Source organism: Heliconius melpomene, chromosome 7 (genome assembly GCF_056956725.1).
Source record: "Heliconius melpomene rosina isolate 202511_hmr_F chromosome 7, ASM5695672v1, whole genome shotgun sequence".
Classification (NCBI taxonomy): domain Eukaryota; kingdom Metazoa; phylum Arthropoda; class Insecta; order Lepidoptera; family Nymphalidae; genus Heliconius; species Heliconius melpomene.
In genome coordinates this window covers 10,696,142-10,719,375 of record NC_140395.1, presented here as the reverse complement: position 1 = coordinate 10,719,375, position 23,234 = coordinate 10,696,142, and the positions used below count along the sequence as shown (strand labels likewise).

The following is a 23,234-nucleotide window of genomic DNA, read 5'->3' as shown; positions in this document are numbered from 1 at the left end:
TCACATCACGATATAAACATAATCTCGTTACTGTAAAAATTACAGAATATATTTTTATGGTTTTTAAATAATATGAAAAGACACGCACTAAATTACTAAATCATATTTACTATTTCACCAGGTGTAAGAGATTCGTGTTTTTTAATGATAATTTTAATTGATGTTTTTAAGCGATATTAAACAATCAAAAAGTCTATAATGTAATCATACAAAAACTAAAAAGCCACTCAAATTTCACATACTCAGATGAATTTTATTCATCATCCTCACATATAAGTCCAATCGCGCCAATTTTCATATAAATAAAGTATATGTTAATTTTAAAATATTATTCTACCTTTTTGGTAGCGTCCTAGCTTTCAATACATCCATATAAATGTTTTTTTTTTTCAGTATTACCGGTTATTAAGCATTTATACTACCGTTCAAAAGTATTTGCCCACTAAGGAATAAATGTGTTTTAGAAAAAAAAAACAACTGAAACAATTTTGTATTATTAAGATTTTATTCCTTATAATAAATTTAGTTTTGTTATGCAAAAAAATGTTAAGTTTTAGCTAGATTATTTATTAAATTTTGCCTTCATCAATATATCCGCCTTTTGCCTTTATTACCGCTGCGCAGAGTTTAGGCATTCTATCAATTAATTTTATCAGGTAGGATAGGTACCAGGATCAATTACATTCCACTCCTTCTGCAGTATATCCCAGAGATGTGTGGTGGAAGTGGGGCATTCTTTTCGCACCTCTCTGTCTAATTTATCCCATAATAATTCTATAGGATTGAGATCAGGGGATTGCGATGGCCATACCATAACCTTTAGTACTCTTTCCGCTCTAAGTCTTTCAAATAGTTCTTGCATAGATTAGAAGAAGGTTTAGGGTCATTGTCATGCTGAAACATGAAGTTCTTACCGATTAATCGAACACCAGAAGACGTCATATTGTCTTGGAGTATTTTTTTGTATCCGTATTTTTTGAGAATTCCCGTAATTTTTATTAGATCACCAGTTGTATTTGCAGCAAAACAGCCCCAAACCATCACAGAGCCTCCTCCATGTTTTACTGTAGGCACTATACAAGCATCTATTATCCGTTCTGTTAAATTTCGGCGTACAAATACTCGTCTCTTCGAACCAAAAACTTCAAATTTTGATTCATCACTCCACAATACACGTTTCCACTCGTCATGTATCCAATTTTGGTGTTCACGAGCCCATTGAAGTCTGTTTACCTTATTTTGACGCCTAAGAAGTGGTTTCTTTACCGCTACTCTTCCTGAAAGACCTGCTTCTATGAGCCGCCTTTTGGCAGTGGAAGTACTAACGGAATCTTATCTGGATTTGTTAAATTGTGCTGCAATTTCTGGTGCAGTTAGTTTTCGGTTGCGTCGGCTGGTCAATGCTATGAATTGATCTTCACTGTTAGTAGTCTTACGGGGACGTCCAGTTCGTTTTTTGTTAATGTAACTGTTAGTGTCTAGATATTTGTTCACGTTGTAGTCTACTGTTCTTCGAGATATTTTTAATATTGCGGCAATTTCGCGATTAGTTTTATTTAATTTATGTGAACTAATAATCATAGAACGTATTTTATTAGATAGTTCTTTAGTTTTCACCATTTTATTCAAAATATGACTACGAGAAGGATTTCTCAACAACAAATTTAATAGTCTTGAGTAGATACGCTTATGAAGGCTGTTAAAAAACGAATTTATTAATATTTAGTCTTTTATGTGCAAAAATATAGTTCTCTTTATACTATAAATAATAATCAATAAGTGAAAATTACATGAAATCTCTTAATATAACAAATATACCATCAGGCTCCGCAATGCGACTATTTTCAGATTTGAATAAAATCAACTTTGTTCAATTAAATATTAGTATAAGTGTTAATTTAACAGATTCAGTCGTTTATCGTGTAGTGTCATAGCTAAAATATATAGTTATGTCGATCATGTATTCGTTCATAATACTTTAATTCTCTAAAACGACACTGGGCAAATACTTATGAACGGTAGTGTATATCATCGCAAGCATAATTTTAATCTGTTCTTACAATACTCCTTTCCTTTTTATTATTTTTTGTTAATATAAAATATTATTTTCATACCTATGTAAGCTTCTCGGTTTATCGCTAAATCGTTTAAAAGAGGTTAAATTTAAATAAAATAAATAAATCCGCTTCACGCTGTACCCCGCATACAGCAGGGTAGGCAGAGGGAACATAGTGTTAAGACACTCCGTTACCCACTTTCTGCCGAACATTTAATTATTGAATTATGAAACATTCAATTATTGTAGAGTACCTATAATATGTAATTTTATTAAGCATAGGTACATATCATATTAAACAAACGACAATTATTAATTTACGGCCAAACCAACCGAGTTACTTGATTCTAGTTTAAATTCAATATAATAAAACTTATTTGATACTATTGAATCGCATCTTAAGATTACCAAGCAATACACTGAGATTACGACCAAAATATTTTACTAAGCAAGAAATATCATTTCTCTAAATTCGCATAACTTCACTACCATTTGTAATTAAATTACAGAAATTATATTAATAATATGAATATATAAAAATTATTATTGCTCATAATGAACGTAGAACTGAAAGAAATTTATTTCTTTTTAAATGGTTTTTACTTATATATACTATTAAAATTGGAGCATGAAACGTCAAAATTATAATTACCAGTGAATTTCAGAGTATTACTAATTAATTAGAAACACTGTGTGTATACTACTTTATTGCGTTACTACATACATAATAATATGTTTAGTATTAAATACGGTTCCATTAATAATAATAATATTAATTAATAGTTCTAAATTAACAGATATAGTCTGTGCCGATTATCAATATTAATAAAACTTTACTGTTACTGATATTATAATGTGGCATTTCAAATTACATTACGCTACAAAAATATTAATTTACGAATTAATTATTTTTTTCATGTTATATCAGACTAATATTATTAGAATTGTCTACGATATACATAGTATAAAATAATTCCCTTGTTTTTGTCACAGTTTTTGATATAAAATTAATAAATAACGTTAATTTGCCTGATATTTATAATCTATTTCACACTCCACAGTATACCATCACAACGACCATTCCATTTGTCTTATTTTAATACTTGTGATATTAGTAGACGATTCCATGGTTAACTCTTTTATACAAAATAGTCGATTAAATTAATTAACCATTTTAACTTGATTGGCTATTATTAATACACGGGATTTGAACCGAAATTCGGGATTTGATCCTACACAATATTGTGTAGGATCAAATCCCGAATTTCGGTTGTAGATGTATTAAAAAATAATAATTTCTCCCTTAATAATTAAAATGAAATGTAGCATTAGCTTCATATATATCACTATATTTTTTTCTCATAATAATATTCTAATGATTCTCTTCTCTATTCTCTTCTATTCTATCAAATATGATTATGATTTTATGACATACGACCTATTTACTGTATATTGCTTCTACGCTAGCGCTAAGTATATACCATTATATTGTTGCTTGTGTTTATATCCAAGCTTAATTTACACACAGTCCCTGTAGAATGTCTTTTCAATATGAACAAGAGAGCAAGAGTTTTTTTTAAACATCATGAGCATTAACCAATAAAAATATTTTTCCATATAATATATACAGTTGTGCTTATTATATTTTTATATGTAATTATAGTGAATGAATCTATTTTAATAAAATATTATAAAGTAAATTATGAGAAAAAAATATTTTATTTATTTAGCTTCACACTGTAATCCGTATAAAACAGGGTAGACAAAGGGAACCTATTGTTAAGACAATCCAATGTAATTCCAATTTCCGAGGCATTGTGTGTTAAGTGGCGATATTTATTGTTATCTTCTTACCAGAGCACGGAAATGAAAATAATTCAATCTCCCGTGGGTAGACGAATCCACAACCGTCGCTTTTATAGCCACGCCATGCTACTGCGCCACGACGTAATTGGAATTAAAGTATTTTAAATAAATCTTAAAATACTTTACTAAAGCAAATAACAATTACTTTTAATTGCATGGAAGAAGTGACTACATTTTTTTATAATATTACGAAACGGCTATTAACAAAAAGAAACTAAATTTCTAAATACATGTTTTTATATAAATTTATAAAATGTGAGGTTAAAGTCAGTGATGGTTTTAGTTTTTACTAATATTACTTTGTGCGTAGAGCTTGGGTCGTTGCGAATGCATTACAATGTCATTTACTATATAAGTGGCCATATATGTATGTTTTGTGAAATTCGTTAGGATATTAATTAATTATTTATTTTATATTTAAAATAATTTATATTTATAAATCATAGATTCAGTATCTTCAATAAAAAGGTTATTGTCAATAAATAAAAGATAATTAATTTATATACAAATCAAATTAATTGACTAAAACAAAATTTAAATAAAAAAAAACAGAATTGCTTATCATGTCAAATTAAATAGGTCAAAATAACATAATTTTAATATTATTTAATATTTATATACACATATGATAATGAATGAAGTTTACAAATTATGTAGGCATGAGAAAATTTTGAATAAGGCTTTAGCCTTATTATCTTAATGTGAACTTAATATACCTACGATTAAAAAATATATAGTAATTTAACTACCTTCCAGAGAATATGCTGATTGAATTTGACGTTGTGCGTTTGCGAACAAGTGTCGCTTCGACTGAGAAAGAAAAGAAATACATTATAACCTTTAAAGTGTAAAAAATAAAAACTGTTACGGCGGTTAAACAGATAAAAAAAAACCAACACAAAACGTCACACGCTCACGCACACAGCTAATTAATATTTATGATCATTTATTCTCTATTATTATAAGTATTATTCTTTTTATTATATTTACGTATAATAATACATTTCTAAAATATAATTAATGTTCATGCGTTTGTTAATTATGAAGGACTGTTAGTTAACGAGACAAACAGATAATATAAAATGTATGTACCCCGTGTTAAGTTTATGAGCTATTAACTATAATTTTAAATTAATTTAGTAATTCTTTACACCTTTGAAAATGGTAGAATTTTTATTATTTTAAATGCAATGTAATAGTTATTTGACTGTAGTCATGCGATAATATTATAATTAAAGGCTTTGACAATTAATATAAATACAATCAACTTTTTTTTGCATTAAACAAAACAATAAAAACAAACTATGTATTTTAACAATTCGATAATTAAAACACACACAAAAACATTAAATCAATATCTATGGTAATACTTACTAGTAGAATCTTGCGGTGTGAGTGGTCGTTTCAAAGTTTGCTGTATAACTGAGAGCCATCCGGCTCTGTCTTCATGCGTGGTTGCGGCAAGACAAAATGTCCGTTCTGGTGTCACCAAGTGGAATGGGAACCTTGCTTCTTTACAACCGTTGCCAGTGTTCGATACTTTTATGTGATAGCCGTTGGATTCGTGGCCTGTAATTTTTAGTAGAGAATGTAAAAAAAGATTTGAGGGATGGGTCTTTATATTTACAAGTGGGTAAATTGAAATAATTTGAAAATTATCATTCCCCTGAGTGAGAATCAAACTCATGTCTATTGCGTTACAGTAGCAAACGTAATTGTCGTGAGTGGCGCCACGACGTGACAGCCTCTTTAGTAATGTAGAGTTTTTCAAAATATTAACTAAATACAATTATTGTTAATCAAAATGGAAATTGTAATTTAAAATTATATCTATTCAGAAAATATGACAATCAAAAAAATTATTTATTGTTCTTTTAATCATTATCTGCACAAACAATTAACATATTAATCTATGGCTTTACCTATAAATATTTCGCCTTTCGGATAAGCGTCCAAAGGTTCATCATGATACATTAGTTTTCTATTATCAAGTGTGAACCAACGACGTCTGTGTACGTCAGATGGCCTCGGTCCCGTCTTCCACAGCCAGCCTTCTCTTGCGAAATCTTTAGGTAAACGAAGTATGAGATCCGATTGAGGGGTTGAAGGGAACGCTACTTGAAGCAAATGGAGCTTTGCACAGCGTATTGCTGTATACCTGTAATATGAGAGTAAATTATATATTTTTTTATTATACTTGCCTACTTTATCTAATGCAATCACCGCGATTCGCTTCTCTATATAACCCCATTCCACAATAAAATATTACATTGTATTGGCGCGAAAACAAGGAAACAAAATGAACAATCGTATCAAAATGACAGATTCCAAATTCAAAAGTAATATTTTGTTTATTTTTAATTTGTAATAGTATTTATGGCCAGTCTAAGTAGAGCTATACCTAACACGTCAAACTACACACGCAGTAATGAAAACCAATAAAATAAGTGTTTTCATGTTCGAGCTCGATAAGAATGTATGCTTAATTAGCTAACGTCCAAGCCAATTCTAAAGGTGGCAGTTGCAAAACCTGCTTAGTTCCAGTTTTGATATGTTACAGATTCCTTCTGCATACTCTACTACCTATATGCATGAAAATGTGGAGCCAATAAAATATTTTTGTCTTTAAACACAACTTTTTTAAATATATTAAAATAATATTAATTAATTAATATTTATTTATATTTTAATATATAAGGCAGAGTGTTTTAATACTAACTCCTGCTGGCTACCCTATGCCGGGATACAGCCCATGTGCGGGATACAGAGTGAACCTAACTTAACTGAAAAAATAAATAGACAAATAAAAAGTACCAGTTATTAATAACTTCAGCGTCTTCATGATACACATAGATATGTCTGGTGGAGCCGTCTTTCATAAACGTCAACTGCATCGAGTTCATGTGACCGATCTTGGCCGGCGCGAACGAAACGTTCAATTCCGACAGCTTCAAAACACCTTTCGGCTCTTTATGTTCCTTCACGTGATATCTGTGGGAAATTTACGAAATAAAGAATAAAATACATTATGTATTACAATAAAGCTATTTTTGTTTGGTAGTTGTTGAATTACGCGGCAAATATTATGGTTTGTATTTATTTATTATATAAATATACTGATTTTTTGCTATAGGAAATTGTGTTGAAATATACCTATGTGCGTAGTATAAAATATTCTAAATATGTAATTACTTATATTTAAGTGCGTGCTGTGAATATATAAATATTAATAAGCTAAATAAATATATTAAATATAAAAAAATAAAATAAAAAGAGTCGATGTAACTATTGTTCGGTTATGTATAAGTTGTTTCTTTTAAATACAATAGTGGAATTTTTGTAAAATTAAATTATACATTTATATTCTAATAAAATATATATAAATCCAAAACCTCATAATTATATTATTCTGTCATGTTGCTTACTGTTAGGATTTACACAAGAATATTTCAGTTAAAAAACATATAGATTAGTAGTAGTATATTTTTAGATTATATGTTAATTTTATGAACGTATATTTGCCAATGACGTCTGTGATAAAGCATACACAATCCCAACGGTAAGCTTGTTAATGAAACATGATTAGCATTCAGCACATACAAGGCAAAGTCGACAAAAATGAATAAGCTCACGATGAGTATGGTAAAATTATACATGACTTGTTCGTGCAAGCATTTAACTCACTATTTCTAAGTAGGTAATCCCATAAATTACTTTAGTGAGATTCATAAACAGTATAGTGTTCCTAATTAGAAATAAGGCATAATATATGTATATTATTATATAGATATACGAAATCGATCCATAATTTCGATCGAATGATCTAGAACTTAAAAACACGGTACCTAAAATTGTGCTTATTATCGTTAAATCTCGCTTCTTACCTCAAACGACCCAAGTTTTTGAGTCGGAGATGGTCAAAAATCCGACCGAGACAACCCGAAGCACGGCTACAGCCGTCGGACGCGTGTTGATACCTAAGAACCATTCCGAATTGAGAGAAAACATATACCACTCTAAAATATATGTTTTTGTAAAATTACCTTTTCTAATATTGCATTTGATTTTATTTAATAATATAATACAAAATATTCGAAAAAAAAACTATTACTAACATTCTTGATATCGTGTAGACATAGCTTTATATGAATTGGTGCACAAAATAACGGCGTTTCGTTTTTATTAAAATTTTATATTGGCGCAATAAACTTTTAAATGATTCAAAGAAATCTTTATTTTTGAGTAAAATGTAATTTAATCGAGATAACACGCAAACTCTTTGTATTTATTAAAATATTTAAACGTATATAATGAATATAATTATGCAGAATACATTCAAGATACTTTTTATTATTGGTTACAGCATTCCAAGAATAGGCACATAGTGCTTTTCTTTTTTATTTCGACTTGGCCTTGCTTAGTGAACAAAGAAAAATAATAATAAAAAAATGCTTATAATTAACAATTATGTATATAAATCTCGTACGCTGCTGCTATCTATAAAAGAAATCAATGGAAAAGCTATAAAATGTTTCTACGTAAAAATATTGGTTGTATAATAAATAAATCATTTTTATCTTTAAGCAATTTATAGTTAAACTACGCAATAAAACTACTTGTGTCTATGACGATGTGGAGTTTGCGTAGGCTAGACGTAGGCTCGGTGACGTCAATACTCCGTACAGAGTACCATCAGGTGCATAAAACAGTTAGCGGTATAGCTAATGGGGATAATGCGTATTTATTACCTTTAAATGTCGTCGTTATATAAAGTGACGTTAAAAAACACTAATTTAATAAAACGGCGTAGCGTCATAAATGACTTATGAGTTATAACTGCAGTCGTTTTTCTATAGCAAGTTTAAAAAAAAAAATTGTTTTTTTTTAATCAGCATTCAATTTGAAGTCATTTGACACAGGTTATAAATAGACGTAAGTGAATTAAAACTGTCATAGCAAATTCCGAGATAAGTGTGTGTGTACGTCGGCGGTCAATATTTGTTTAAGGTTGACGTAGCGGTAGAGATGTGGAAGATTTAGTATAAAATATATAAGTACGACACGGCGCATTTCGTAACTGACCTCTTATTAAAGTTACATAACCCTTCAGATCTTTTTTTGTAAATTATTTCTGGGGTGGGCACATACCACCCCTTTCCCAATTATTCCTACGCTAATAATGACATAACGTCCTCAACTTTTCTACAAGCTTTATCAATTCCATATATTCGATTATAATAGAATAGAATGTAATTAAATACAATGTTACAGTAATTGTGCAAACGGCCGTGGAAGACGGACTTTATACCTTAATCTTTCTTATCATCGGAAAAATTTGGTAAACAACATTCGCGTTTCTTGACAAGAGCACAGATTAAATAAGAAATGCTTATATAGATTGTTTAGTTATTTCATCACATGGTGAAATAATATTGTAGCCGCGGTTTGTACTTGATAAACAATAGAGTACCGTTTAAGCGTAAATCTAATGGTATTTATAAGCCGCTCTCAATTCTGAAATCCATCTTGAGATGCGCTTTCCCTCTATAAATGAAAACGACATCTCAAGAGCGATCTCAGACTTGGGAACGATTTATAAATACGAACCTAGATGAATGTCAATGTAAAGCGATTGGATTAAACAATAGCTGATGGTCACCTATAACTCTCTTGTTTAATGGACAAACATAAATGAGATCGAGATGGCAATGACACAAACATGCATGTTAAATTAATTAATTAATTAAATTAGATAGCAAGTTGACTCTAGATTCTTTTGAAAAAATACACATATTACTTATTATAGACTTACTTATTATTCTAGACTTAATTATTCTAGACTTACTTTAATGTGTCCTCGTTTTCGCTCAAAATGAATTTCCTCAGTTGATATTTGCTATCCTCTTTGCCACGTTTCATTAGAAATCCTTCCATGGTCCCTGATAGGTAGCTTTGGCGTTCTGGATGGCAAAACTCTTCACGCTCATATTTGGCGCGTATCCATTGCTCTATCAAAACCCTGAAAGAGTATATTATAATTAAAAACTTTAAATACCTTTATATAAACATAAACTAAGCTTTACGCTGTATTCTGCGCACAGCAGGGTAAGTAGAGGGAACCTAGTATTAATAAAATAAAAATACGTTAAAAAATAGTTCTGATATAATAATAAAATGGATAACTATATCCCATAAACAAAACAACATAAGACTTTTACGATGTCATTTCCGATATTTATCAAAAAGCAACGTTTATTCGATGGGGTATTTGATAATGCCGTGATAGCGCATATAGGTTATCTTTTGTTATTTTTACTATACCAACATTCACACGCATGTCTATAAAATAAAATTAATAATTAGAAATAAAGCAGCTTCTTTCACCTAATAGGAGAGACAGAGAGGACCTAGTGTCTAGACATGGTGGACCTGGCGTCTAGAACGGAGAAAATAAAGGAATTCATTCCTTGCGACTAATTGCGACATCCTTCTATGTATTTTTTTCGGCTTCACGCTGTATCCCGCATGTAGCAGGGTAGTCAGAGGGATAACTCTCCTTGAGTGGGAATCGAACCCATAACCTGTCGCGTATCACAGTTAGAGTACAACTTTATAAATACGTATAATTATTATTATTAAAGAGAAAAATTCTACAAATACCCACTGTGGATCATTTTTCTTTGGTCGTCTGTAACACGGAGGAACTCTTTCTTCATATTTGTGTCTTGCAGCGACGTTCCCGACTTCCTTCATTCTCTGCACTTGGGAGTCTTCCCAGCGGTCCAGCTCCAGGTGTTTCACTTTGCTGATATGAGCCCCCATACCGCGGTGGATGCTGGCGCAACGCATACAGATGAAGATACCAAGGTTGTACGAGGCCCAGTCGGGATCTAAAAATAAATATAATAATAATAAAATTCTATATATTATATAGAAATTTTAATTTTTTTACTTGTAAATTGTTTTCACTAAATATTATTTAACTTATTACATATGTTAAATAAACATATTTCATAATTGTATTACTAAGTATTATCTGTGATTTAATAATATATTAAGGTCAATATAAAAATAGAATAAAAGAAACAAATGAAATGCATATTTCTGTTGATAATAAGATACTTTTTATTTATTTATTTGTTATAGCTTCACGCTATATCCTGGGCACCCAGTATTAACACGACGTTTCTATTGAAACACTCTCGTTCCCCACTTTCGCGAATTGCGTGTTGAGTGGCGGAACTCAACGCCGCGCTTTGCCTTGCTATCCGATCGAAGAAATGAAAATATTATTATTATACATTTCTTCGAATGGGAATCGAACCCACAAAAGTTGCACACTTATGCCTCTACACTACAAATGGACAACAAAATATTTACTTACTCTTGTTTATCTACATTTAGTGTATATTTATATTTTAAAAGAGTGTATATCGCAATAAGCATATTTATTAAAGTTAAAAAACATGTGACATTTGAGTAGTTTAAATTTCAAAAACAAAGGAATGTCCATTTGAAAAGTATTTGTTTTGTCGAAGAGGATTTAACGTTGATGTACAATATTATCAAACACTCGACATCTAATCGTAATCAACTGTACACGTAATTAGTTATACAAACACCTTTTCTTTTCTTGTTTGTCAACGTGATATTTAAAAATTGACACAAAGAATCTAGGCCAGACGTGGCGTAGGGGGCACAAGTGTGGGACTGTAAATACAAGTTGTGGGTTCGATCCCCACTCGAGGAAATGAAATATTTAATATTTTTATTTCTTTGCTCTGGTGTGCAGTGTGGAGTTCCGCCACTCATCTCAATATTTACAGAATTCGTTAAATGTTTCCATAATTCGTCAAAATTGGAGTGTCTTAACACTAGACTCGTCCCTCTACCCTACCTTGCTGCATGCAGAATACAGCGTGAAGGTTAAAAAAATATATTTTTACAGAAGTAACCATTACTATACGAAAACTGAGTAGAAACAATAAAATCATCTATATATATAAAAGGACTTGTCCTCACTGACTGAGGTAAGACGCACGCACAGCCGTAACCGCTGTGCGTAGAAACGTGAAATTTGGACAGATGTTTACTTTCGTAATCTGGACATCCACTAAGAAGGGATTTTGAAAAATTTTAACCCTAAAGGGGTGGAATAGGGGTTGAAAGTTTATATGAAAAAAAATTTAAATCGGCACCGATTCTTATAAAATTTGAAATTTAGATTTTTAAAAGTATTTAATTGAATACGTGTTTCATCGTTTTCTAGAATTCTCCCCCTAAGGGTGCAAATAAGGGGTTGAAAGTTTGTATAGATTTTTTTTAAATCGGCACCATTTTTTATAAAATTTGAAATTCAGACTCTTAAAAGTATTTAACTGAATACATGTTTCATGGTTTTCTAGAATTCATGCCCTAAAGGTGCAAATAAGGGGTGGAAAGTTTGTATGGAAAAATCTTTAAAACGCCACCGATTATTATAAAATTTAAAATTTAGGCTCTTAAAAATATATAATTGAACATGTGTTTCATGGTTTTCTAGAATTCACCCCCTAAGGGTGCATATAAAGGGTTGAAAGTTAATATGGAAAAATCTTTAAATCGCCACCGATTTTTATAAAATTTGAAATTTAGACTCTTAAAAATATTTCATTGAACACATGTTTCGTGGTTTATTAGAATTCACCCCTAAATATGCAAGCGAAGCTGCGCGCGTCCGCTAGTAATCAATAAAACGATTATTAAAATATGTACTTTACAAAAGAATTTTAATAGCAGACATTTAAAAATAGTTGGTAGTGGTTATTGAATTAAATGACCTTCGTATACTTAAGACATAGTGAAAACCTAAAGTATTAACTAGCGTCCTTTCAGGCAATCTAGTTAATAACTAATAATATAAGTACTTATTAAGAAAACTACTTATTAAAGAAAACTTACTTATTAAAATTTGAATGTAGCGAGATTTGAACCCGCGCCTCATTGAAAACCATCCAAGTTAAAAAAATGTTAAAAAACTAACTAGTAGGGGAAGGTGGGGTAAGACGGGGTGGCGAGGTAAGATGGGGACCCTATGAAAACATATAATGCAGTGTCACTACAAAATTTGTTTTTATGCCATTTGTTAGTATATAGTGGTACTTGTTAGTGTCACAAAAAGTTTCGTCGGAGAAAATATGTTCCTACTTGTAATGCATGCTTTTTAAATTTAAAGTGGTTTTATTTAATTATTGACATATATAAAGTGCGTGACTGTTCATGATATACGATATACAAGATGCGTGACATATATTTTTTATTGATGTTTATTTATTTTATTACTCTAAACTCATTAATTTATTCCTTGCTTGCTTTGATTAATACCCACAAAAAAAATTATACAACTTATAAGTCCAGTTTGGGAAAGATGGGGTACCTACTGGCGGGCAAGACGGGGTACCAACCCCGTCTTATCCGCTAATTTGTTTTTCTTTTTGGATTTGGATTTAATTCAAAATTATCATTACTAGTTGTGTTGTTAACTTTATATTTTTATATAGATAATCTGTAATCTTTGTCTGTAGGCCTCGAAATTATAAAAGAATAACTCTTAAAACCAACCCAGTCATGTTGATTTTAGGTGGCCATGCCTCTCACACCTAAAATTTGCAGTTAATCGATAAGCACGTAAACATGCTGTGACAATAATATGCTTCCTACCACAAATTTCAGCCAGCAGATGTTGGTCTTATGGGGCCTTTGAGTATTTTTTTATGATCAGGCTCTAACAGCAAAGTTAATATCAAATCCTTGGAAAGTAGTTTCTCAATTTCAAGTGGCTGAAATCTTCGGACAAGCTTTATACGGCACCAACAATGCCAACTGCAATTAATGCATTTAAAGTATGTGGAATCTCGCCTTATAATGCACACATTTTTACCGTGATGACGTCATTGCTGCAGATGCCACTGAAATCGAATTGAATGCTGAAGGGGAAGCAACAGATAATAATTCTTTTGATAATGCAGCATTCCATCTGGTAAGCCCGAAAAAAGTTTACGTCTTATCTACGAACGGTCAAAAAAAGACAAAAAAAAGTGCAAAGATACACGCAAAGACTATTATTACTGCTTCTCCATATAAAACAGAATTAGCGGAAAGATAAAACTGTAAACCGAAACCTAACAAACAAAAAGAAACTAACAACACAAATAAGAGATCCAAAAAAAACCATGTAGATGACGGAAGAGCTAATATATCAGATGACGAAGATACAGAATGCCTACTACTGCTACGGCTTGTATTCTGAGTCTACTGAAGGATGGATAACTTGCCAGAGATGCGGTAATTGGGCGCAATGTGGTTGTGCAGGAGTGGAAAATAAACGATTACGAAGCTGTCCATATTTGCCCTGTTTGTGAAGATGATGACGTTTAAGTATTCTATACCCCATCTTATCCAAGGGGGTACCCCATCTTGCCCTATAGGTGGGGTAAGATGGGGAGATTCACCAATTTTTTTTAAGTTGATTTTTTTATAAGAAGAATTATATATTTGTTTGTTTTGACTGATTATAATTATAGAAGAAAGTCTGGTTGTTTTTTTAAAAATAGTTCCTACATTGTACAATTGAAAAAAGGGGGTTTTATTTATGAAATCCCTTAAGGTCCCCGTCTTACCCCATCTTCCCCTAAGTTGGTAACTAGATCACCTAAGAAATGGAAACCGAAAAGAACCTATTAGTTATCTCTGGGCTTGATAAAAAGCTATTTCTTATACAATAACAATACAAAAGTGCTCTACGCGTACAATTGTATACGATAGCTCTAATACAAACAATACAATTAAAAAAAAACAAGAAATCACCTGTCCACGTGTGTGTTACACTTTGACATACCTAACCTATGAACGACATGATTACTCCTAACTCCTGACTCCGCGCTATTAAAAACGTACAACGCGAGGGTCGACTCGAAATAGATTCTAGACTCCCGCAAGGTATCTTTTAGTCCTGTTATACTCTTTTTAGGTTAATTCTAGATATAATGTTTTGCAATATTACAAATACAATCATCATCAGGTGACCCGAACGCTCGTTTGCCTTGTCATTTTTCCATAAAAAAAAAAATACAATGTTATATGTTTACTAGGGCACACAGATACGACGTCACGCACACGAACACGCGCATGCGGCCTCTCTAATCGTAAATAACACGGCATGTTGGGATCATAACAGTTGTAGGTAAATCTTCTTGTGTGATTTTAAACAATAAAAAACTTGGTGAAATTTGTATACATAGTTCTATTATAATTATATTTAGTGAGAAAAAGGAAAAAAAGGATTTAAATAAAAAAAATAAATAAATGTTTTTATGATAACTATATACATACAGACATACATACGCAGCTTCACGCTTTATCCCTAGAGGGATAGTCCGAGAGAAAGGAGCGCCAAACGCTACTATCTCTACGATATAAACAACGAAAATAATTTTTCTACGTAATATCCTGGAACATCTGAATAGACAATATCAGCGTGATGTTTCATAATCTTTGACTCCAGTCGTGAGTCATTATCATGACGCAAGGGCCAGAGCGTTAGGAAATGAAATATTTGAATTACGTGTACGGCGTTAAGTTCTGCTACTCAACACGCAATTCGGCAGCGGCAAAGTGGGAAACGGAAGTGTCTTTAGCTTTACTGTAGATTTCCAGGTTCCATCTGCCTACCCTGCTGTAGCTGTGCGGGATACAGCGTGAAGCATGTTGTTTCATTAAGTAATCTCACTTAAATAAAAAACATATATTAACAACTTGCTGTATGTTTACGTTTTATGCTAAAAACATTGCGTCAATTCTTTGAGTAAGAAAATAACGATAATGAATAGGTAGAGTCAATTAATTCTATTAGCTTAAGTAATTAGAAATAGCGTCATTATGGCCATAATTCTTAATTAGTATCGTTCAAATACCAACTTTCGTTTGGAAACCGAAACATTTCGTTTCTCACTTTTCGTCCAATTTTTGAGGCAACGCTTCGCGTTTGCCTTGGCGCCACAACGAAGAAATTAATAGATATTTCAAATGTATATATTTTCCGTCCCCGTAATAATCCCCGTAATAACTTTTTGGATGATGAAAATCCACAATAATTTTAGGAATAATCACTATTTAAGTATATATCTATACACATACAAAAAATATAAGGTTATATATATTATATCATTTGAATATATAGAATACTAGCGGCCCGCTCGCGGTTTCACCCGCGTGAACTATGTTATTATTAATTTCTGTCTCCATGACTACGTCCTAGTGACGTCTATGCAAAATTTGAGACTCCTAGCATTTGTAGTAACGAAGTTTCATACAAACTTTCGACCCAAAAACAACCCCTTAGAAGTCGAATATTGCAAATTCGCGTCTTAGCGGGCACCTACGTCCTATAAGTAACTCCTATGCAAAATTTGAGATTCCTAGCACATGTAGTTTCTGAGATTTCGTGATGAGTGACCTTTCGATTTTATATATATAGATTAGATAATATACGTCTTTTAATGTCTCTCTTCAGAGTCGAAAAACTATGCGATTTTTTTCCAGCATATACAAAGAATTTATTGTTTAGTCCTTCTCTGCTTTTGCTCGATTTTGGGATGCTGTATTTTTAGCAACCTACGCCAAATCACATTATCAAATTTTGACTAAGCTAAAAAAAGAAAGAGATATAGAGATAAAGAAAAGAAGGTAAAAAAAATAAAATGTATTGATGTGTATATGAGACATCTTATGTAGAGGTAGACTCAGACTTCCAGACAAAACATAGTCTATTTATACTCCCGCTATTTAGCACATGGAGTTGATGAACATAAATGTCTGTTGGCTAATAAGATATTATGTAATTTATTTATAGACAAGACAGCCGAAAATTTACTATCGACTAGAAAATGTGAAGCATTTGTAAGAAATTATAAATAATTGATAATATTTAAACATTTTCGACGCTAGGAACTCTAAAAGTAAACTAACAATTAGAAATGTGCTAATAATCTTCAAACGGATGAACATATATTATAGAACCATAACTAAGAATACTCTAAATTAAGTCACATTTCAAAACAAAAAAAAAACTAAATCAAAATGGGTTTATCCGTTTGGTAGGTATGTCACATGATTCAAAAAAAAATTGTTCAGCCGTTTGCAGAACCCAACTCTTTTCCAGTCGATGAGAGCAACTTTCACTGGTGGTGTTTTGGTCGATTCCACATTTTGCATCCTGTCAACAATTTTTCCTACACATGGTATCCTTGACCTGATACTGCAGTACCATCTGGAGTCTGTAGGATACCTTACTTATCACTAACATATATCGGCATAAAGGTATCGTGTTTGGGTTCTCTTTGTCCATAAAAAAATGATTTGCCAAGATTCATATTTATAAAATAAAAAAATGAGAAATCACAACAAAATTTCCTCTAAAAACATTAGTAAAAATTTGGTAATTATTTTTAAAGTGAAGCAATTATAAAGAAATGAAATTAATTTATTTTGATATCTTAAATATTATAATATATAATGAATTAGGAGAATATTTTAGTATTTAAGTATACAAATAATTAGCGCCGCTCAAATATCAAAGCCATCATGATAATTAATGAAACGGAATATGACCTCTATTTATTTTAATGTTTGTACTTTATAAAGATGAGAAGTAATTAAGCATAAATAAACGTAGATTTAATCATTAGAAATATAATAATAGATAAAAAAAAACAATAAGTCACGTTTACTTTCATAATATTTAACATTAATATGAACAATACTTAAAATTTGGAAGTAGCAGCTATAAGCAGCTTACCTGATGTAATTGTATAGGCGTACAAGGTCAAATACTGACGATTTTTTTATTTAACTTGCGATAGGCGGTTAATGAACTTTTGTTAAACTGCTCTACGTCATATACTTAGTCTGGCCATAAATACTTTTACAATTAAAAATAAGCAAAAGATTACTTTTGAAATTGGAATCTGTCATTTTGCGTGTCTCCTTATTTTCGCGCCAATATATTATAAAATGTTTAGTGGTATTAAAATAGAATAGAACCTAAAACAATGCATACGATTGGCAGTGAAGAATTTAGGATTTTAGAAAGACAAAAGAAAACATTTTCAACGGAATTTGAGAGACATTTAGTTGGACAGTATTTTTTTTTGAAATGCAGCTTTCATTCAATTAGAAAAATGATATTGAAAATCCTTTAAACAAGAGTAAAACCTGCTATAAATAAGGTAGAGACACTTTTTAAGGTAGAGACAACTCAAGTTGGTAACGTTGTATTAATTGTTCTTTATTTATTAGGATTTATTTATTTATGATATCCCAATAAAGACAATATGATTTATTTGTAAATTTTCCTGTTAAGATTTTTACAAGTCATTATATTCTTATCTTTTGTGTTACTTTGTCCGTACTGTATAGTTCCTATTCAATTTAACGCTCTGTTACTAGTACACCGCAAATAAGTAAAAATAATAATATAATAATACATTTACCTATAGTACCTAATAAATCGTTTTCAACAGCCATTACTAATGCTAATGTAAGACGAGTGTTTATTCAAATGTTTAAGACAATACTGGCCTACAGCTAAGGCTATATTACAACACTAACAGATTCGATGTAACACTCTACCTGCGGTCATAGAGTTAGGCAAAATTTATTCGAATGACGAATAACGAATAAATTATTCGTTTCTATTCACGAATGATAGATATTTTTGCTTATTTAAACAGAATATACTCGAATGAAGGTTTTATTAGTTAGTCGATTAATTGATATTTGTTTTTAATTTCAAATAGTTATAATTGTCCCTAGTTTCAATATTTATTTTTAAAATTACTCTTTCTTTAAACATGTTGTCAGATAATCTATTTGATTTGGGTAAGTTTATCAAGGCAACTTGATTGACATATTTTTATGAAAACTGACTAAGCTGCTCAAATCAGTTAGTAATTATTTTAGCATAAGTTGGCCTCTTATTACAGGCAAATTAAAATATTTTCCATGTAATTACCTTATATTATATGTCTATATTAGAGTACACTGTAAAAAACCACAATAACCGCAAATATGTATGTTCATGGGGTCGTTTTGCAAAATACCTATGAAATAATATCTAAGTAGGTAAACGGTTAAATATAAATAACATTAACATACATAAACCAAAATTATTCAGTACTCGTTGAAGTATATAATAATAGTTATTTTAAAGCGCCACTTTCTTAAACAGGATATTAAAAGACTTGCACGTTCTTTTAGAAGTTACTAACAAGTAATTTACCAACAATGCCGTTATTTGGGCCAAGTGAAAGTATTCAAGGCCAGCACTGTGATAACACAGAACTATTGCTATAAAAGTCATCGATTTTGTTTAAAAATATAATATCGATTTTTCTGTTTTGAATTTTAAGCACGAATATGAATCGATTAGTTGAACGTTGTTCTAGGACCTACCTATATATATAAAATAATAAGAGATTCCTAAAGAATAACTAATTTAAAACTAACAACGATATTTAAAACAATAATAACATAAAGCGAAATTTCTATTCAAATAAACTTATTTACATCTTACATTGTGTAAGCTAATAATGTTAGAATCATTAAATATAAGACGATAAAATTTTTTAGTTGCGAAACCAGAACAAACAGGCATTAGGCTCTAAACGAAAAACATTTGAGTCAAATTTACGACCACCAATTCTTTCTTTATGGTGAGTCACTCGAAAGTGGTATTCGGACGTGCATGTATCAGCTGCACCCCACCATGCTCTACAATGAGTCATGAGGAAAAACCATAATATTTTGAAGTTAGCTAACCGCTAACCGCTATTCTATCTATTAGTTACTGTTATTTCCTATATATTTCAGCTTTATGTTAGGGTAAAATTTTGATTTATAATTAAAAACTATATTTATGACATATTATGTCATTTTTCAAGCAAATAAGAAAATACATTTTTTTTAAACAAAAAATATCTTCTTCTTTATATGTAGAGAGAATTTTATTTTATCTATATGTGGTAGGCTGAGGGAACCTGAATCTAGTGTTGAGACACTCTTTTCCTCAATGCGTGTTGAGTGGCGTAACTCAACGTCGCGCTTTGCCTCATTTACTAGAGTGAAGAAATGAAAATATTAAATATTTCATTGTCCCAAGTGGGAATCGAACTCAGAATGGACTCTATAAAGACATATGTACAATGACCTCTATACAGAAATAAATTCTAAAGCTAATGTTTTTCAATTTGGTTTTAGTACCAAATTAGTATCTACACAATACTAATAACAAGTTACGTATACCGTGATGTGTAATGCCAAAAATACAGTATGGCTTGCCAAATGTGATGTCTGCGCTATTTATTTATAGCTTATATAGCCTTTTTAAAGATGTTTTAGAGATTAAATTACAATTAGGCTTAATATACGATAATAATAGGATAAATTAATATTTATGTGACATTCGAAGTAAAATTATTAATTAAAAAAATCTGCTCCATATAAAATTGCTAAATTCTTAATTAAATATAATTAATTAATTATAATTAAATATATAATAGATGTGAAAGTATGAAAATTATACTTTATAATTTCATTTAATTAAAATTTAACACCCGAGTGTTTATTAAAACATCGCCCGTTAATATACTAGTAGAGCTTTAATATAACATTTGAAAGCACATGAAGCCGTAATAACATGGTTATAAAGGCATTTAGATGCGTCTCTTTCCTTCCTTATTATTAAAAATCTATATTAAAACGTAGAAAGAAGTAAAATAAGCGAAAATATAGATAAATAGCGAAGGAAAAGGAAATTGTAGAGCATCATCACAAGCAACAAGCACACGTGCTGGCCATGGGTTTGGGTCACACGAAATATATTTTCAATAAGCGCGAAGCCGCGACCCCATATGTACCACAACGGAAACGTAACTATGACAGTGTTCTTACATTACCCTATTTACTATACGTCCGTGAGTTTCGTCATTATGATTGTGTTTCGTCAATGTCGATGATTTGTTTTCATTGAATGCATTTTACGTCGAGGTCACTGAACTCCGAGCATGGACGCACTTACGCCCCCCCGCCTATTCTACACCCCATAGAAATACCACGCTTCGTATTCCGTATCACTAATAAAGCACTGGCACATACCCTCGCTTCCACAATCGGCACACACATTATTCCCCGGCTTCTTGAGCAACTCCTGGAGCAATTTCTCGTTGTGATCCACCATCGTGGAAGTTTTGCATCAATAATGAACACACGCTAAGCGACAAGCGTACGTCGCCGCCCGAATGTCGAACGCACGCCTCGGACGCGTCCACCGCTACTGCGCGAGCGAGCGAGTGAGACTTCGACCGACGCGGCTATTTGGTTCAACAAACGCTATCTGGTACCTAGTAGGGGTTTTTCATCTCTCTCCCCCCCATTGTGTTCCATTGAGCGAGATAGAGACGGAAGTACACGTCTGGTTTCGGTATATGAATGAAATCAGTGAGTAGTGTTATACGGGTAGACGTCTGAGCGGTGTAGTGGTGGTGTACGTCTCGTGAGCGCGTGTGAGCGTGCCGTAGTACGTGCGCGACGTATACAAGCACCGTCTCGCGTAAACTCTATGTAGGCATGTTCATCATTATACAATTCGCTGGTACCTACTACCTAGACAATGAAGTGAGCACAAAAACCCAGCTCTACTATATTTTATAGTAAATTGTAGCGAGAGTAGAGTCTCACTATTAATGTTTCGCATAATTAATGCCATGAATTAAATATTATAGTAGATCGTATGGGTTTGTGTATTGTTTATTTTAGACTACGTATTGTTTTAATAGGTGGTTGATAACTAAGGCCAGTGTTTACAAATCGCTCTCAAATTTGATATCGATCTTGAGATGTCGTCTTCATTCATTGATATTTAAATAATGAAAACAGCATCTCAAAATCGATCTCAGATTTAAGAGTGGTTTATAAATACGGGTTAGTACATAAAATACATTCATCAGCTAAGATTGCTTGGCCGATAGTTTCCCAGGTCAATTCAGTTCATCAAACACAAGAAGTCACATCCTATTATTTAATAAAAGAAAGTTGTTGATACACAGTTGCTTAGATAACACAATCAAGCATTTTACTAATTGGATAGTTTTCTAATGGTGTGAGAATATATCTATATATTTATATAATTATATACCTATATATATATAGGCATAAACATAATTTTATTATATCTCTATTATATTCATTCATATAACATATCGAGATATAAAAAAAATATTTAGGACGTGGTTTGTCACTTATTATAATTCTAGGTATAATTATAAAATTTAAGTTCCTAATAAAAAATATTTTTATTAAAAAACATTTTCTCATGATTGCATTTATTCTTAAATATCTAATAAACTTGTATAATGCATTAAGTACTTAAAGTAAATAAAACATGCATCCGTCTTCCATGTAGAGTAGGCAGAGTAGGCAGAGTGGGCAGAGGAACCTAGTGTTAAGTTTCCCACTTTCAGCCCAACTTTTTCGAAGCACTGAGTGTTGAGTGGCGTAACTCAACGCCAGGTGCCGGAGCGAAGAAATTGAACCATAAGACTAATTTTACATATAAGCTGAAATATGAATGTGATGGATGCCCAAAGAAAAAATCTTAGCATTAGGTACAGATAGATCGTCTTTAAATAAACATATACGAGTATAAAAAAACACAAGTTTCTGAAGTGATAATGAAAAGCCCAATAGGTTTGTGATATCTCTATTCCTTTCCGGTAAAAGATATCAAGCTCTACATCTGTACTTTTCTACCTGAAGTGCCATTAAAAAGTACACTTGTATTTAGCATTGTGTCATAAGTATATTTTTTATAAGAAGTGTCATTATAATATAGCCTTGAGCAGAACTGTTGTTAAGAAATCAAATGATAATGTAAATTAAAGAAGACAAAGAATTGTAGAATCATTTACAGTTAATTATTAGATAACTATATATACTTACAAAAAGGCAATTATAGATAATTTGTAAATAAATGTCTGTAAGTAAAAATAAACTGACCTATAAATATTTCTCATTATTATTATTCATAAGACCCAGAATGGCCAATAGAGGCGCAGGGATATGTGCAACTGTAAACACAACAGGTTGTAGGTTCGATTCTCCCTCGAGGAAATAAAATATTTAATATTTTAATTTCTTGCATCTGGTAACAAGGCAGAGTGCGGCGTTGAGTTCCGCCACTAAGTACGAAGTGATTCTAGAATTCGACAAAAAGTATACG

The 23,234-nt window shown here is 31.4% G+C and overlaps 1 protein-coding gene across 2 annotated transcripts; it reads right to left on the bottom strand.

Annotated features, from left to right (window-relative positions):
• Positions 1 to 2,030: 2,030 nt before the first annotated feature.
• LOC146537824 (arf-GAP with dual PH domain-containing protein 1-like) lies at positions 2,031 to 21,318 on the bottom strand. 2 transcript variants are annotated; one of them, XM_085188043.1, is made up of 8 exons: positions 21,113 to 21,318; positions 10,587 to 10,812; positions 9,768 to 9,941; positions 7,807 to 7,899; positions 6,737 to 6,913; positions 5,845 to 6,080; positions 5,297 to 5,491; positions 2,031 to 4,732 (listed from the first exon to the last, which is right to left on the bottom strand). In XM_085188043.1, exons 1-8 carry the CDS (start codon positions 21,192 to 21,194, stop codon positions 4,668 to 4,670), a joined length of 1,248 nt encoding a protein of 415 aa, XP_085044169.1. In that variant the 5' UTR covers positions 21,195 to 21,318; the 3' UTR covers positions 2,031 to 4,667. The 2 variants fall into 2 exon arrangements, with proteins under 2 accessions (XP_085044169.1, XP_085044170.1); XM_085188044.1 differs by lacking the exon at positions 7,807 to 7,899 and having other exon boundaries at positions 21,113 to 21,316.
• Between the last annotated feature and the right edge of the window lie 1,916 nt (positions 21,319 to 23,234).

What these genes read in the sequence shown, in the direction of transcription:
- LOC146537824 (XM_085188043.1), bottom strand. Translation starts at nt 21,194, where the DNA reads ATGGTGGATCACAACGAGAAATTGCTCCAGGAGTTGCTCAAGAAGCCG. An exon ending in TGCCGATTGTGGAAGCGAGG is followed by an intron (nt 10,813 to 21,112) that starts GTATGTGCCAGT and finishes ATTTATTTTTAG; the next exon opens with ATCCCGACTGGGCCTCGTAC. An exon ending in GCTGAAGTTATTAATAACTG is followed by an intron (nt 6,081 to 6,736) that starts GTACTTTTTATT and finishes CTCATATTACAG; the next exon opens with GTATACAGCAATACGCTGTG.